Raw genomic sequence first — 18,418 nt, forward strand, 5'->3', positions numbered from 1 at the left:
AAAAAAAAAGTTTCTGCCTCCTGCCAGCCTCCCATTTCACCATTGTGAAAGGTGAAGCTTCTCTGATTTCCCTCTCTGCTTCCATATCCTTTGTGTATAAGAGGGCGACTGATTTTTTGGAGTTGATCTTGTATCCTGCCACATTAGTAAATGTATTTATCAGCTGTAAAAGTTCTTTGGTGGAGGTTTGAGGGTTACTTATGTACACTATCATATCATCTGCAAATAACGAAAGTTCAACTTCTTCCTTTCCAATTCGAATCCCCTTGATCCCCTTATGTTGTCTTATTGCTATTGCTAGAACTTCAAGCATTATATTGAAGAGGTATGGCGAGAGTGGGCTGCCTTGTCGTGTTCCTGAGTTTACTGGGATGGCTTTGAGTTTCTCTCCGTTAATTTGATGTTAGCTGTCGGTTTGCTGTATATAGCTTTTATTATATGACCCTTGTATCCCTAGTCTGTCCAAGACTTTTATCATAAAGGGATGTTGAATTTTGTCAAATGCTTTTACAGCATCTACTGAAATGATCATATGGTTTTTTTCTTTCAGTTTATTTATATGGTGGATTACATTGATAGATTTTCGTATGTTGAACCAGCCCTGCATCTCTGGGATGAAGCCTACTTGATCATAATGGATAATTTTTCTGATGTGTTCTTGAATTCGGTTTGCCAGTATTTTATTGAGAATTTTTGCGTCACTATTCATGAGTGAGATAGGCCTGTAATTCTCTTTCTTGGTTGGGTCTTTGTGTGGTTTTGGTATCAGGGTAACTGTAGCTTCATAAAAGGAATTTGGCAATGACTTTTCTGTTTCTATATTGTGAAATACGTTAAGGAGTATAGGTATTAGCTCTTCTTGGAAGTTCTGGTAGAATTCTGCATTGAAGCCATCTGTTCCTGGGCTTTTTTTGGAGGGGAGATTTTTGATAACAGCTTCTAGTTCTTCGCGACTCACTGGTCTATTTAGATCGTTCACCTGGTCTTGGTTTAGCTTTGGTATATGGTACTTATCTAAAACAAAGTCCATTTCTTTTGCATTTTCCAGTTTTGTGGCATACAGGCTTTTGTAGTAAGAGCTAATGATTCTCTGAATTTCCTCTGTGTCTGTGGTTATATCCCCCTTTTCATTTCTGATCTTATTTATTTGCGTGTTCTCTCTCTGTTGTTTAATTAGTTTGGATAGGGGTTTGTCGATCTTGTTGATTTTCTCCAAGAACCAACTTTTTGTTTCATTGGTTTTTTGGACTGTTTTCTGTGTTTCTATTTTGTTGATTTCTGCCCTCAGTTTGATTATTTCCAGTCTTCTACTCCTCCTGGGCACGTCTGCTTCTTTTTTTTCTAAAGCTTTCAGGTGTGCTGTTAAGTCCCCAATGGATGCTTTCTCCGTCTTCTTTAAGTGTGCACTTAGTGCTATGAACTTTCCTCTTAGCACTAAATTTGCAAGTTATTAAGTCACCTTATAAATGATTAAAATCCTCTAATTTTCCGAACTATGTTTATTGTCGTGCTAAGTTCAAATGTATTTAGAGGAATAAGCTTTATTTAGCCTCCTATATATGTTTTCCAGCAAATAACTAAAAACCAGCAAAGTTTGTTTAGCTCATATATACTTAATAAATAATGTTCCTCAAACTGGTCAAGAGAACTTTTGCATATAGCAATTAAAATGTTTAATGGAAAAAGTTTACTATCCAAAGACCCCAGCTCCTAGCAGTGACAGCAAGGTCTCCGCTGAAGACAGATGGGGCACCAAGCACTCCACCTGGATTGTGGTAATGCTAAACACTGGGCATAAATGCCCCAATGCCTCACCCACTGCCAGGACCCTACCAAACGGTGGATAAGCAGGACACTGGAGAAGTAAGGTCAGTACCCCAAGTCCCTCCTCCACAGAAAAGTCTCTTAGTTTTCTGGACCTGCCATTCTATGACTAATGCTGCCCAGTGATTTCTGTCTCAATAAAGCAACTGACACCATGGGAATAACCGTCTAGGCTATGGGTAAATCTCTATCATTTAAATTGATACATACATAGACCATTTGTTACTGCCTACTATAATTTGTCCTTCTCTGATTTCTGATGGCATTGACAGTGAGGCTAACTTTAGCTTAGTCAGTTTAACAGCATCAGGCAACTAGCTCTTTCTGCATCTACCTTGTTAGTTCATTTCATATGTAAAAATCAAGCCTTGCTTTTTCTGGAGCTACTAGTTCTCCTGCCAAGAAAGGCAAACAGGTTTGTCTTGCTAAGAGGCTTCATATTATAGGATAAACTGATTTCAGATGTAACTTACTGTTCCTTTATTCAAAAGAACTTGTTCTGCAAAGACTGTTCTCAGAAGTAAGTACTCATGTCTCTGGAAATGAAAGAAGGTGTAAAGTCTATGCACGTTCTGAGGGTCTCAGTGTTCTAAGATGTGGAAAGGTCTGAGGGTCTCAGTGTTCTAAGATGTGGAAAGGTCTGAGGGTCTCAGCGTTCTAAGATGTGGAAAGGTCTGAGGGTCTCAGCGTTCTAAGATGTGGAAAGGTCTGAGGGTCTCAGTGTTCTAAGATACGGAAAGGTCTGAGGGTCTCAGTGTTCTAAGATACGGAAAGGTCTGAGGGTCTCAGTGTTCTAAGATACGGAAAGGTCTGAGGGTCTCACATGATGATTTCAGATGTGTAAATGCAGCTGTAAAGGTAAGAGAGTGCTTTAATACATGTGAAAATGGAAATGTCTGAGATATTGTTCCTGCCTTCTATGCTAGTGTTAACTGAGGTTTCAAAAGTTAAGAGTTTTAACATCAATGAAGTTCTGATGAGCTGCTCTAGAACACTAACTACTTACTATTCATTCACAAGCTCAAAATTAAAAAGAATTTTTTGGTTGCTTTCAGCATATAATCTTAAAGGTGCTTCTTATCAGGCTAAAAATACCTCTGTCCAATCTATTATATATCCAGCTCTCTGAACAAAGGAAAAATACGTTCATGCTTTTTAACCCAAATCCATAGCGTTTACTATGACTCAAAGGTGTGAGTCTGTTACAGCTATTGGCTGCTTTCCCTACAACATGGCTTTTAGTATAGATAACAAACAGTGGTAATGCTTATATATCTAGAACTTTTATCTCTTTTTGTAAACTAAAAATTTACATAAGCTTCAGGGAGTCTAGGGGGTCTTAAGATTTGGATCCACCTCTACAGGCCCAAGGGACTGCAGAAAAGTATAGTCTTAAGTTTCCCCTCACATGCCTATTCCTGGAGGTGAGATCTCTCTCCTGGTCTTGGGACTCCTCCCCTCCCCCAATTACTGCATATATGGGCCTGAAAGTTCCAAATTAAAAAAAAAATTTTTTTTTCCTTTAAATTCCTAAACCTTTAACTTCTGTTTATAGTCTCATCTATCTCATCAGATTTCCACTAGGCTGACAGATACCATCAAGGAATCAGCTGTGGACTACAAAATGCTCCAAATGGCTTAAGCTCTGGACTTGCTGATAGCTGATGTGAACCAGTAGATGCTGTAACTGCCCCTATCTGTTTAGCTGGGCTAACTAACAAGATACTTCTGATGAATGCCCCATTGCCTGAATCCCCTCTCAGCTTTTTATTACCATTCCAACCTTCTTGGGCCCTGGCAACGATAACCTGGTTTCTGCAGGAAGTGGTTACAGAAGAGAATATGTTGCCTGTTGTCCTCAACATGTTAGGTCAAAAGGAAACTCCCAGGCATAGGGGACAGAATGGCTACCTTTAGTGCCTATTGGCATATCAGAAAAGTTATCTGTTAAAAACCAAAAAGACCCAGATCTATCAACAGATAAATTTTGTTATCTGAAATAGTTCTAGAGTATAATAGAGCATTCAACCCATTCTATGTAAATAGAGCTTTAAGACAAAATTATTGTTTCTATACAAACCATTCAGAAATGATTAAAAATAATCTGGCTGTGCCAAAACAAAGCTACAAAACAGGAAGGATGGAAGGACGGAAGGACGGAAGGACGGAAGGAAGGAAGGAAGGAAGGAAGGACAAATTGTCAAAAAAGAGAGAGAGAGAGAGAGATCGGAGATAAATGACTGGTCCATTCTCATTTCTAGGCTCCTTCTGGACAGTAACTGTGATGTAAGTCACCACAGGCCCTTTGACCCTTCTTTTTCTGCTAATTACTATTTGTTCTTCCATCATTAATGCCTTAACTAGATATATAAATTCCCATTTGGTTGCTATTAGCTGATAGTTATTACATCCCAATATAAATAGGAATCCAACACAAGAGTCAACTCAAGGGAGGCGTTTGAGAGTCATTTATGTTTTAAGTTTTAATTTTTGTACCTAAGAGATCCACAAAACAAACAAAAAAATGCCTCTAACCTGTAAGACCCTTTCCCAAGGACAGATACTTCCTGAGTTGAGGGAGGATGATCAAAAGCCACACTTCCCACTTCCCTAAACAAGTTTGGCTGACCCAACTGCATCAGATGTGCTTGATCCCACGGAAATGATGTAGGAAGTAGGAAGTGACCCCCAGTGGACAAAAGCAGGAGGGATACAGTATTGTAAGTTTGCCCTTACAAGCACCTGGCCAACATAGCTCATGGTCATTTTTTTTTTGGGAACCCCAGAGTGGAAATGGCCAGTATTTAATTAAAGCTTGCTTTAAATTTGGCTCAAAATTATGGTAGTGGCCTTATTATTGCCCAGTGGGACTGACACCACCCATCTCTGCCTCTCCAGTGCCACCACACCCGAGCAAGGAAAGGAAGGGCGGGAGGGAGGCCGGGGGAAAAAAAAGGAGAAATGGAGGGAGAAAAGAGATAGGGTAGAGTGGTGGTGGACAACATCCTTAATCCCCAGCACTTGGAAGGCAGAGGCAGATGTATCTCTGAATTCAAACACACCCTTGTCTACAACAAAACCATCTCAAATTTCAAAAACTAAACTATGTTACTGTTTAAAGTGTTTGTTTTTGAGAACCATTTTAGATTTAAGTTTGCCAAAAATACTGGGAGTATTAAATACTAATAAAGCCAGCGGGGGTTGGGGTGGGTGGAGAAATGGCTCAGCATTAAGAGTCCTACAGCAGAGGACTTAGGTTTGGCTTCTTGCACTTACGTCATCAGCTCTCAACTGCCTGGAATTCTGGCTCCAGGGGGATCTAACGCCCTCTTCTGGCACCATGGGCACCTGCACCAAGTGTGCACATATCCATTCATAGTCTACATAAACATGTAATTAAAAAATCTTTAAAAAAACAAACAGGAAACTAGATTCTAAAAAAATGGAAGTAGAATATAACAGCCATCATTTTTTAAACTAATCCAGGTTGATTTTTCTATACTTAAGCTCAAAAACTCTACTTGACGCTTCTTAAAGATTGTCCTTCCTCTTTCACAAGTAGCTAAAACTAAAAATAATCAGAGCCGGGCGGTGGTGGCGCACGCCTTTAATCCCAGCACTCGGGAGGCAGAGGCAGGCGGATCTCTGTGAGTTCGAGACCAGCCTGGTCTACAGAGCTAGTTCCAGGACAGGCTCCAAAGCCACAGAGAAACCCTGTCTCGGAAAAATAAATAAATAAATAGATAATCATCAGATATCTTAAAATACTTGAAAACCTTAGTAAAAGTCATGATTGAATTTTTGAATAGAACATTTCTTGAACCATCTAGAACATACAAATAAATGACAAGTCATCATGTTCCATGCTCCCACAGAAAAAGACAATACAAGATAATACAATAATACAAAAGCATTTCAGCTAGGCTATGAAGCCTTCCTTCTTTTCCATAAAGTTAATTAAGAGGATCTCTGTGGTCTTAATGAAATTTGGCTGTCACAAAGTTTCTGTAACTAGCCAGACAGGGTTCTCGCATCTGTTTAATCTTCCCGCTTAGGAGGATGAGGCAGTTACTGTCACTTCAAACCCAGCCTGAGACCCTGCCCCCCAAAATAAAATAGAGGAAGTTGAGGCTGAGGAGATGGCTTAGTGTATAAGAACAACGGATAAGCATGCTCAAGGACCTCAGTTTAAATCTTCAGCACCTATATTAAAAAAACAAAACAACAACAACAACAAACAGAACAGGGCATGACCAAACACAGACTTAGCACTGGAGAGTAGGGAGCACAGATAGAGCATGACAGCAGGAGGGTCCCTGGGTCTTGCTGTCTGCCAGCCTAGCTTCTGGTTCAGTGAGACAGTTTAAAAAGAAGACAGAGACTAAGAGAGCAGAACATCTGACATCCTCCTCTGGCCAAAGCATGTACACACTTATGTGCATAGATACATGCACATCTCTCTCTCTCTCTCTCTCTCTCTCTCTCTCTCACACACACACACACACACACACACACACACACTCATGAGCACTAACCTTGGTAGTCCTGGACTGTGACCATGGCACTAAGAGAGGTGGAAGTCAGGAAGAACCTAGGGGATCCATTCACTGATCAGACAGCTCTAGGTACATTTAGAAAATAAAGCGGGGAAGCAACAGAGGAAGAACCAAGCTGTGGCCTCAGGGGCCGCTGGCAGAGGTGAACACACCTTCACACACATTCTCTTACACACAGCAACATAAAAGCCCCTTCCTAGCCCTAAAGGAATGCTTGTCTGTACCCTCCCCCACCGAATGTACTGAAATCCTAATCCTGAACACCAAGGTATTCTGAGGTGAGGCTTTAGGGAGGCCATTTTTCTTAAAGATAAAGCCTTCATAATGGGATCAATGTTCTTAGAAGGAACTGGAGCTCATATTTATCCCTCCCAACAGGTGAAGATGTGGGGAGCAGATGGCTGGCGAGAGCTCCGACCAGAACCTGTCCATGACAACACCAAGATCTTGGACTCCAAGCTCCAGAACAGGAAGAAATAAATACTTGCTCTAAAACCACCCAGTATATGGAATTTACAGCATCCCAAACAGACTGAGAAAACATCAGGAAGCTTCATTCTTTCAGGAGTACAAGAGCAGAAAATGAATGCACCTACAGTCCCTAAGGTAGTTTAAGAGAGCTGAGGTAAAGAAATGATGTAGCTTTGCTTACTGCTGGCACACTAGGCCCCTTAGTGTGTGGCATAGTGTCTATGTCGTTCATTCAACATTCTACCAATATTCTTTTAATATTCTCTTCATGTTACAGATATTAAATTGTTAACTTGCTATTTTTATATCTTGTATTCTTGTAGCTCAATCAGTAATTGCTGCTTACATGAGCTGAAGATCAGAAAACAAAACTGTTATGCCAATAGTTTCGAGCTACTGTAAAAACCGCTGTTTTTACCTATTTCCAACAGCAAAGAGACTGTGCTGCGACCGATTAGGGCCTTGTCAGTTACCATTACGTCTACAGAATCACACTGCAGCATCTGCCCACCAAAGAAAACAAGATCCCGATGATAGAAGAAGACCTGAGGCTCTCTCACCTTGCAGTGGAACCAGCAGACACTAGGTTGAGGTGCACAGCAGCATCAAGGAAGAAGGGCTTTGTGTTGCGTGAATTGAGGTATGTCTTACAGCTCAGGTTTGCTTGTTAGCTTTGGAAGTGAAGCTTACTACATTTTTGGTGTGTTTCTAATTAACATAATTCCTCAATTCCATATCCCAGGCTGGCCAAATCCTCTTGCCTGTCTCCAAGTGCTAGTCTTTGAAGCTGTATGCCAACACACCTAATTCTACCTATTTATTTATTTGATTGTTTGTTTGTTCATAGAAATGATCTCAATATTTAGGCTGGGCTCAAACAAACCTCCAACCTCAGATATCAGAGTAGATAGGATAGGCAACCAAGCCAGGAGATAATCGCAGGAACTTGGTTCAGATTCCAAGGTTATCACATAACTAGTGGATCTGACCAACTTTAAAGTAGTGCTTAAATAAACGATTAACTATCGATTTCACTGGGAGGTGATGAGCAATGAACACTAAATTGAATCATATACAGCAGTTTTTCTGAACCAGTCAGTGGTGGCGTACACCTTTAATCCTAGCACTAGGGAGGCAGAAGCAGGTACATATCTGAGTTTAAGGCCGGCCTGGTCTACAGAGAGAATTCCAAGAAAGCCAGGGCTACACAAAGAAACCAACACAGAAAAAGTTTTCTGAAGCAGGGTCTGCACAGGCCTGTAACCTAGTTACCTCTGGAAAAGGACCCAAGTTCAGTTCCCAGCACCCATCTGGTGGCTCTCAGCTGCCAATAACTACAGTTCTAAGAGATCTGATCCTTTTTATGGTTACCAGGAACTCATGTAAGGTACACTTATTCACACAGGCAAACACTTATAAACATAAAATTAATCAAAAAAGTATAAGAAAGGCTGATGAGGAGCACTTGCCTAACATACATGAGGTTCTAGGTTCAAACCCACAGAAGGAAGGGGCGTGTGGTGGCAAAGGAGCACAAAAGGGTACAGCGGTAACTCTAGCACTGGGAGACAGACCAAGAGGATCAAGAGTTCAAGGATAGCCTCCATTATAGAGGACAGTGGAAGTTTCCAGAGACATTACCTAAAAAAGAAGTTTAGTTTGAATACATAATAAGTTCAAGGCTAGCCAGAGCCTGTCTTAAACAACACTAATAGAAACCCATCAGCTGCAACTCACAATAACAAATGTATCATAATCCAGTACACATCTATATAAAACTGAAAGTCATGAACAGTCAATCCTTAATTACTAACAAATATGCCTTAATGATTTTCACCTTTCCATCTCTGAAAAATTATATGTAATGAATATGTAAATGAAAGTTTGTAATTAGCACCCATTAAGAGAAGATGTGGACCAGGGGGATAGCTCAGAAGATGGGCTGGCTGAGTTTGATCTCTGGAGCTCACATAGTGGTCAGTGAGAAATAGCTCCTGAAAACTGGGCTCTGACTTCTCACAGTGAGGGCGGGGGAGAGATGAAAAAGATAAAATAAAAAAGATTATTTTTAAGTAAAAAGGTCTTTAAAATGTTCTTGGGTTAAAGGTACAGATTAATGACAACAGAGAACATGCAAGCACACAAAACCCTGGATTCCATACCAAAGAGCCCAAACAGCAAAGTCCTGATTGCCATAACAGTTTGGGTGGTTCATGCTCATAATCTCAGCACTCAGGAGGTTGAGGTAGGAAGACAGCTGCTAAAGGGTGAGTTCGGGGCCAGCTGAGGGCTAGAGTTTGAGATTATCAAAAACCACAATTTATAACTACTTATAATTGTATCCCTGCTTATAAACCACGCTAGAAGTAACTTTTCTCCCACTTATATAGATAGGGAACTCCATCTGTTACATGTTAACAAGTTGTCATTTTGTTTGCTGGGGCCTCTGCAAGTATTCCACTTGCCTTCAGAATACAAACTATACTAAGTAAGCCCTTTCAGGGGTTTGGAGGTGTAATTCAGTGATATAACACTTGTCTAGCATGCCCAAGGCTAAGCCCTATTACTCACTGCATAGGTAAATTAATTGATTCACTCTAGGAATTGTTCAAAATGAGACTGGAAGAGGTGGCTCCGTGTTTTAAAAAGCACTAGTTGCTTTTTCAGAGGATCATGGTTCAATTCCCAGAACCACATGTCAGCTCACAACTGTCTGTAACTCCAGTTTGAGGGGATCAGACACCCTCACAGGGACAAACATGCAGGAAAAAAACATCAATGCAGATAAAAATAAATGAATATTTTTTAAAGAAAGAAAATTCCAAAAAAATCAACTTCACTCAAGTAATTTGAGTGGAGAAACAAGAGAAATATAACTTCCCAAAATATGTACCTATATTTATGTTTATAAAATTCCCTGCTGTAGAAAACCACTACACTTCATTGTTCACTTAAAAAGAAAATCACTAGAAAATGAAAATAAAACACCTATTGAAGACAGCTCAGACTGCTAACATATTCCACTGGACAGCCAACAAGGGAAGAACACGAAACATTTCCAACAATTCTTGTTTACAGTCAAATGCTATTCTCATACCCGTTTCACAGCAGCAATGGTTATTAGGGTTTGCTGCTGTTGTTTCCTTTGAATGAAGTCTTTGTTGTCTCCTGGCCCACTGCCACATGAAATGCATACACTCCTGACACCAAAGGCAATATTGCTGCTCCTGTTTTCCCACATTTCCTGTCTGCCATAAAGACCTGAAATCCCTCTGAAACTCTAAGCAAAAATAAATAAATCTTTCCTCCCTTAATGGACACACACACACATAAGTTTTCTTAACTTTTAGAATTTTACTCTTATGTGTATGGGTATTTTGTCTACAGTAAGGCCAAAGAATCCAAGTTACATACAGATGGGTGCGAGCCACTGTGTGATTGCTGAGAATCAAACCTAGGACCTCTTGAAGAGCAACCAAGTGCTCTTAACCACTGAGCCATCTTTCATCGCCCCCCCCAGGCGTTTTTTAAAATTAAAGAACAAGCCTTTGTTATACTTTTATCTCAAGTGTTTAGAGCCCAGGTATTGTGAAATACAGCCAAATTAGCAGAAAACGTTAACTACTGAAATTTAATGATGCTACAATAAAAAATTTTAATAGTTCTAATCTAAACTAAATACAATTAAACAACTAAAACTGTGACTTATTTTAAAACTCAAAAGATTTATTTTAACAAAAGTCTTAGGGCTGGGGATGTAGTTTAGTAATAGAAAGCCAGACTAGCATGTATGTAACAAGGCCCTGGGCTCAGTCCAATACTGAGAGGAAAGGAAAGAACAAGAGAATGAAAGGGAAGACAGAAGAGGGAAGCGGAGAGGGAGAAGACATGAGAGGGGGGAAAAATGAAAGGAAAAGAGGTCAAACTCCATGATGCAACCAACACAATCTGCTGAATATCACTCCTGAATACCCCTTCGGAGTTATGAAATATTAACCTTTTTTGAAACTATAGATTGTTTGTTCCACATACTTTCTTTTGAGCCCAGTATTTATTCATAAATATAAACTACTATTCACTTTTTAAATTTTGAATATAACATTAACAATTCCTTAGCTTTGCTAACGCTTTGGGTTACAAAGAACAAAAGACAAATTCTAATATCAATGAGTACCACTCCTAAATGCTGGGGGTAGAGGGCTGCAGAAGTAAAAGTAAACCTCAAAGTAGTAGAGAGAAATATATGCACACAAAAGCATAAAATGTGGATCAAAAGAGAAATGCTGAGCATAAACTAAATATGGAAATAACCAAGCCAAGACTCCAAAAGAAAATCTGAATGCTATGTGCTGCTTTTAATATCCCAGTGGAGGGTTAGCTAAACCAATACAAGGGCTTCTGTTGTTACTGTTTACTTCTATTGCTTTCATTACTGTGTTCTTAACTTGCTGTTAGTATAAAATAAAGCACTGAGTTGGCTTTCTATACAATTCAGTGTGGAAAATGGAAGTGTTAAATTCTGTATCAACAGGAAGAGAGGGAAAAGGAGGGAAGCAGGTACAGCAACTAAGAGGCCAAAGGTACAAAAGGGCCAGGTAACCAAAATGCTAGGAATATATATATGTGAAGAGAGAGGCCCAGCCCCTGGACTGGAGCCTTCAGGGCACTGTAACAGGTTGGGGCTAAAGGACAGCTGGGAGAACCAGGTGGTCAGGTTCACTTTGATATGTTAAATAGGAATCTAAGTAGCCATTAGTCCCAGGGTTTGAGACTTAACTACAAATGAATTTCATTTAGCAGAAAATTGACAATTAGAAGGTTTCAGAGGTTTTTACTGAAAAGCATCTCTCAATTTTTATTGCTTATTTATTTATTTTACAGCTGGATGTCGTGTCTCACACCCTATAACCCAATACTCAGAAGACTGAAAAGCAGGACCATGAATGAGTCCCAGGCCTCCCTAAACTAGAAGGTGAGCTACAGGCTAGCCTGGGCTCAGAGTCAGCCTCTACCTCAAAACAATCAAACAAAACTCCTCCACTTCAATTAAGAACACGTAGTTCTTGGCCAGGTGGTGGTGGTGGCAGCGCACGCCTTTAATCCCAGCACTCAGGAGGCGAGGCAGATCTCTGGGAGTTCAATCCAAAAGGAAGCCCTGCCTCAAAAAAAAAAAAAAAAAAAAAAAAACTTCTGGGTGGAGGTGTAACTGTGGTAGAACGCTTGCGCACTACATGTGTGAAGCCCCAAGTCCCAGAACCAGCACTGTGGGAGGAGAAAAAACAAAAAGCAAGAAACCCTGGATGTGGACTTCCAATACAATGATATTTTACAATCCTGCAGCAAAACAGATGGCATGGCCGTCACAAGTGACATCATCCAGATTTCAGACCATCTAATGGCACTGTTTGTGGTTTACTGCCTCAATACTGGTGTTAAAATTGACCACAATGAAATACATATTTGAAAGGATACATCTGGAAATCATATTTTCTCCTCAAATTTCTTGGTAGAGCTATTCCTTTACTGGTGTGTCCTGAACAAAATGAACAGAGAATGTCCCACAAACCAGACAGTTCTCAACCCACACCAAAAAACTAAAAAGTATTGAAGATTGGATGTTACCTCTACTCTATTATGTTAATCTGTCTGTCTCCATGTTTTGATGTTTTAAAACACAAGTTACTCCACACTATATTTGTTACCCAAAAATTGAGTCTACTCTCTAAAGGATAAAAGATAGTAAGGTATGAAAACAATCACTGATAAGGCTTTTTAGACCTGGTCAGATCCTCAGCAGATATGGATGTTTGCCACCAAGTCTGATAACCTGACTTCACACCCTAGAATCAAATGGTGAAAGGATTTTGATTTACCTGACTTATTCGAGCATATCATGGCACAAGTGCAAGTGTGTCACACACACAATGAATCAGCCTTTAAAACTATTCTGCCCATGAGCTCTGACTATAGTAAACCTCAGACAAGGGAGTGCAGATAGAGGGAGAACTCAGAGCAAAATCAGTGACAAAGCTTGATGATTATTGATAATAAGTGATACTCATATTGCTATTCTCTTTTGTATGTTTGATATTTTCCATAATAAAAAATGTTCAGAATCAACAAAATGGTTCCTCAGGTAAAAGCATTTAGCAGGCAACCCTAAAGACCCGACTTTGACCGCAGGAAACCACAGTGAAAGAGTAGAAGGAGAGAGTCGATTAGATTTGTCCTCTCCTCTCACACATACACAATAAAAATAAAATTAATTTTATTGAAAATGCGTGAGGTAAAACCTTTTTGTGTTTAAAAACTATCCAAATTATAAACAAAAATGAGGTTCTGGCACAAAGAGCTGGTTAGCAAATAAAGAAAACTAGCTGTTCGTGAATAATTGCTGGCACTTCAGAGGTAGAGACAGGGGTCAGGGGTTCAAGTCTGAAGTAAGCCTGGGCTACTAGAGACCCTGTCTCAAAAATAAAAGTTAAGCCAGGCATGATGTCTCTTGTCAGCAATTCCACCATTTGGAGGTGCAAAAAGGTAGATCAAGGCCATGCCACCCTAGCCTGGCGTACCTATCTCAGGGTGGCGATGGTTGGGAAATCACAGCTGGTTTATATGAAGCCCCCCAATCCTAAGAAATGTTAAAAAAAAATATCAGAGCAAAAATAGTTTGCAGGAATGATTTAGCCCTTCCTTTTATTCACAAGAAAGCAGAAAGGCTTGATTAAGTAACTTTCTCACATTTCCAGAGTTGGTGGGAAAAATAAAATTTTCTACTAATATTTCTTCTAGAAAATACTATACATGATCACTTGATGATTATGTAGATGTTAAACACCACACTGCTGCTTTTTAAAAAGTGGCGTGGGGAAGCACAACTAACAGGTGACTTTAATATGACTTAGAGGAAAAACACACACCAAAGACCACAGTATGTCCATCAAATTCAAAATGTCACATAGCTATACAATTCCAAAAATGAGTTTCCAATATTTAACCAGCATTCTAAAAATATTCTACCTGACAGCAATTCTTGCTGGTTATTTACATAAAAATCAAGTTGCCGGCATTAAGCTATCTAAACAGCAATACTGCCCTACATAAAGCATTGTATCCCCACTGTATTTTTAGCGCTTCCTTAGTAACACTATCACTTAAGTCAAAACAACAAAACCTAGTGCTAATTTACCAAACTCATTAGCCAGAAATTAGAAAACAATCATTTAACTATGATCATAAATCCAAACTGCATGTCTTTGTACACTGGCATCTACATTATTGTATACTGAAGTTGCTTATATCCCCTGAAAGCAATATTTTTGACAAGTATATCAAAACGATTTTAAAAGGGTCTACCCCAACTAACAAACTGTATTTACTGTGTCCAAACACAAACACAAATATCTAGGGGGAACACATGAAGAAGCATCTGAATTTTGACTACCTAAAAATCGGGTTTTCTTTGGTGAAACTGATCTCCACTTTTACGGATCCTTAACACTATAAACTTCTTTATACTCTAGTCAGAAGCTCTGTTAACCTTGACGTTTTATAGTTACTCTAGTACTCTAGTATAGTGTTTCAGTTTTGCATCTTTTAAATTAAAGGAGAGTTATTTCCACCCTCTCAGTTAAAGGGTATGAAAAATCCGTCAGAGGCCCCTTAATAATCAGCACGTGAGAATTCCCCCGCGGGGAGATACAGCCACTATTGCGTTATAAAACCCTGAGTCATCACCCAGTTCACTCAGCAGATCCTGGTAAACACAAATGACATGTCCTGTGTGATCACTCAGCGGTAACCACATGCATAAACCAGACCGTATATAGCGTACCAAACAAAACAGCAAACTTCTTACACAAAGAGTTCTGGCACGGTAAAGGCGCACACAGAGCAAAGATCTCTCCAAACATTTTTGCCCCAGCTCTAACTCCACTGGCTCTGTAATTTTCAGCTAGCGTACAGAGGACGCAAAAGAACTCTGCGTTAAGGTCGTCAACATTCATCTGACCAACTCAAAAACACAGTCTGGAGAGCTAGCAAAGCCCTGGGACAACTTGACAGCGCTTTTCACTATTTGCCTTAGAATCAGCAAAGCCTCGACAGAGGAAATGTCACAACAGGAACATACGCTTTCCTAGGATTCTAAAACAACATTCTCAATATCAACGTCTACTCAGTCTGAGAGTGCGCTGACCCACCTATTTGAAACCAATCGTTTCAATTAAATCTAGGAGTCCAGAGCAGCACCCTCCACCAAACAAATCAACACAGAGACACGGACGGACGGACACGCGCGCGCGCACGCACACACACACACACACACACACACACACACACACACACACACACACGCCAGAACCTCTCAGTCTCCCTGCGGTCTCCTTCCCACTCACGATGCGGTTGAGGAGAGAGAAAAGTGAAAATGCGTGGATCCTCGGGGAGGAAAGAACTAGAGGAAACCCAGAAGTGAAGTCAGGAGTAGCTTCCCCAAAGTCCGGACCTCTCTACCCCGCAGCTACACACGCAGAACTCCAAGGAGAGCCAAAGGGAACCGCTCGTTTTGTGTCCGCAGACCCCTGCGGCTCCCCAGAGCCTGGCAGGTGAAGAGAAACGACCAGAACACTGGGTATGCGAGGCGACCGGCAGGACCCAAAGGTCCGGCGCAGAAAGAAGCCAAGAGGCTGGGTCCCTCCCGGGCTCGGGCTCGGCCACGGCCCTGGAACCCCGCACCAGGCCAGCGCCGCCCGGACAAGACAAAGTTGAGCAGCCGCAACTCAGACAAAGAGCCCGGGCGGCCGACAGCCTCAGCCAACTTACGTGGAGAGTTTCCGGGTCCAGAAGAGGCCCCCGGGCCATAGCTCCTGGAGCTGCACCGCCCGGCCCAGGTTGCACTTGATCTGAGCCAGCTGCACGTCCGACTCGGCGTCCAGCTTCTCGGCGTAGGGCAGAAGCTTGTTGTACACGATCTCCTTCTGCGGGAGGAAGGCCCGCGGGCCCAGCCCCGGCCGCCCGCCCGGCTCGGGGGGCTCCCCACCGCCCGCCCTCTCCGGCGCCTCCATGAGCCCGGGGCCGCCCCCGGCCCGCCCCCCGGCCCCCGCCCCGCTGCGGGCTCCGCCTCGTCCGCGTCGCGTCGCTCTCGGCCCGACCGCTGGGCCCCCCGGCTGCCCGGCGCGCTGCTGGACTCCGCGCGGCACCCGGTTCGTTGGCGGTGGCAGCGGCTGCTCTGCCGGGCCCGCTCCGGCTCGTCAGGTGACGCTGCAGCCGCTGGGCCTAGAGGTTCCGGAAGGGCCTCAAGTCACTTCCGGGGAGGGGCGGGGCGGGGCGGAGCGGGGCCGCGGAGGAGGCGCGGAGGTGGCGGGGTGACTTTCTCGGCCTTGGTGGAGTTTGGTGTCCGCGAAGCCTCGCGTGAGGCCGCCCACGAAAAACAAGAGATCCCGCGCTGCTCCAGAAGGATCCAAGTGGCCTCCGGCACGGGACCCAACAGCCTCTCCAGGCGTAGCTTATGGAAGATTGTCCGTATTCCCGGTTTGGGGGCGGGGGCGGGGGCCACGCTGAGGCAGTGCGCTGAAGAAGAGTTCAAAGCCAGCCTCGGCTACGTAGTCAGTTTGTGATATCTTGGCTACCTGTGACACACTGTCTTTAAAAAACGTGTATGGAAGATCCTACATACCCTGTAGTACCCTGTATTCCTCTATCCCCTTTAAGCTCTCAAGTTTCTGATAGTCCCCCTGGCCACTCTCATTCCAAAGAAAATATTCATCAAATATTAGTTGAACTATTTTGTCTGTTATCCTCTCATTTTAGGCTCACGTGAAAAGTTTAAGAAAGCCTGATTCTGCCCTTAAGGACTTAGAGGCCAGCGGAGCTTACAAGCTGGGGGATTAAAAGACAACACTTTGGTAAATAGTGGATGATTGATTACCTAGATTTCTGGAAATTCTAACTGAAGGCATATCAGTTCCCTGGAAGTTAAGTGTCAATTAATCTGTAAAGTTGAGTGCAATGTTGTTTAGTAACGAAAGAAGGAAGGTACATCTTTCAACTAACGGATGAGAGCGGAGGCTGCAGGTTTGTTTTCTAGTAATTCAAAATCCAGAAGACAGTCAATGTATTGAGACTAAGAAGTAAGTGCTGGAGGATTGAGCGTGATCCCAAAAGTAACCAGAAATTTCCAAGCCAGGGCATCATGGCATCCCAGCATTTGGGAAGTCAAAAAAGGAGGATTGTGAGTTTAAAATTAACTCGAACGAAAACAAAACAAAAGCTGAGAATAGTGGTCAGACTTGTAATCCCAGCAGTTGCACCTGGGAGGCAAAGGGGTTGCTCAGAGTTAAAGGTCATCAGGTTCGAGTTTCAGGCCAGGGCTGGTAGCAGGACTTAAGAGGTAGCCCACTTTCCTAGCCTGGGCAGAGTCTTGAGTTCCATCCCTATCCCCAGAACTTCTAGAAGAGTCACCACCTCAAAACTGTCTAAAAGATAATCCTAAAAGCAACATAATAAAGTTTACTTTTTCTTTTATTTATTTATTTTTGTTTGTTTTGAGACAGGGTTTTACTGTGTACCCGTGGTTATTCCTAGCCTGGCCTTGAACCTTGGGGAACCCTGGGATTGCTGGCGCCTACCACACCTGAAAATATTTTACATAAAAAATGTTTTAAACTACATTTGTTATTTCTCTGCATGTGTGAGTGCCACAGTGCCTGTGGATGACTTCCGGGAGTTGATGTTCTTGTTCCTCCTTGGGGGATCAAGGGAATCCAACTCTGCTCCTCAGGCTCGACTGCAGGTGTCTTTACTGACTAAGCCGTCTCACCTGCCCCAAATTCCCATTTTTAAAGAACATCTGTGTGAAGACTTCATTTGAACAGACAAGATTGGGAACTGGAGGACCCTTTAATATTAAGTTTGGTATCATGCATGATGGTAATTCTAGCACAGAAAAGACAGATATTGTCTTTCCCCCCCACACACAATTTCAAGGTGACCCTGGTCTATGTAGATGCTGTCTCCAAAGCCCCCCTCAAAAACAGCATAATAAGGACCGAGATGTCAGCTGAAATTATTTGAAAGGTATTACAACAGAATGTTCTGGGCTTAGTATTTGAAGAGTAAAAGAGAAGAAAGGATAGCATGATGCTAGAAGTCTGGCTTGGGAAGGTGGGTAGATAGTGAAAGCCCTTTGCAGAAAAGACAGCGGACAGAAACAGCTTTGGAGACAGCCAGCGTGCTGAATATGTGAACATTCAAGTGTGTTGAGGGGGCCTCAGCTGCTGTATAATTGAGCTTATCAGTATATAGGGAATGAGAAAAGTCTGAACAGACCAGACCTCCAAGGAAACCTGCATTTAAGAATGGGCAGATCGCCGGGCGGTGGTGGCGCACGCCTTTAATCCCAGCACTTGGGAGGCAGAGGCAGGTGGATCTCTGTGAGTTCGAGACCAGCCTGGTCTACAAGAGCTAGTTCCAGGACAGGCTCCAAAGCCACAGAGAAACCCTGTCTCAAAAAAAAAAAAAAAAAAAAAAAAAAAGAATGGGCAGATAAACCAGGCAAGGGTGGCACTCAG

General features: G+C 42.2%; 1 protein-coding gene across 1 annotated transcript in view; it reads right to left on the minus strand.

The window, feature by feature from the left end:
• Psme4 (proteasome activator subunit 4) overlaps positions 1 to 16,109 on the minus strand; it is a 123,203-nt gene extending 107,094 nt beyond the window's left edge. The window contains exon 1 of the mRNA XM_050123880.1: positions 15,672 to 16,109. Within this exon, the coding sequence (XP_049979837.1) occupies positions 15,672 to 15,913 (242 nt within the window). The 5' untranslated portion in view covers positions 15,914 to 16,109. The remainder of the gene's footprint in view (positions 1 to 15,671) is intronic.
• Between the last annotated feature and the right edge of the window lie 2,309 nt (positions 16,110 to 18,418).

Source organism: Alexandromys fortis, unplaced genomic scaffold (assembly GCF_014885135.2).
Source record: "Alexandromys fortis isolate MF-2015 unplaced genomic scaffold, M_Fortis_MF-2015_v1.1 scaffold_210, whole genome shotgun sequence".
Taxonomy (NCBI): Eukaryota; Metazoa; Chordata; class Mammalia; order Rodentia; family Cricetidae; genus Alexandromys; species Alexandromys fortis.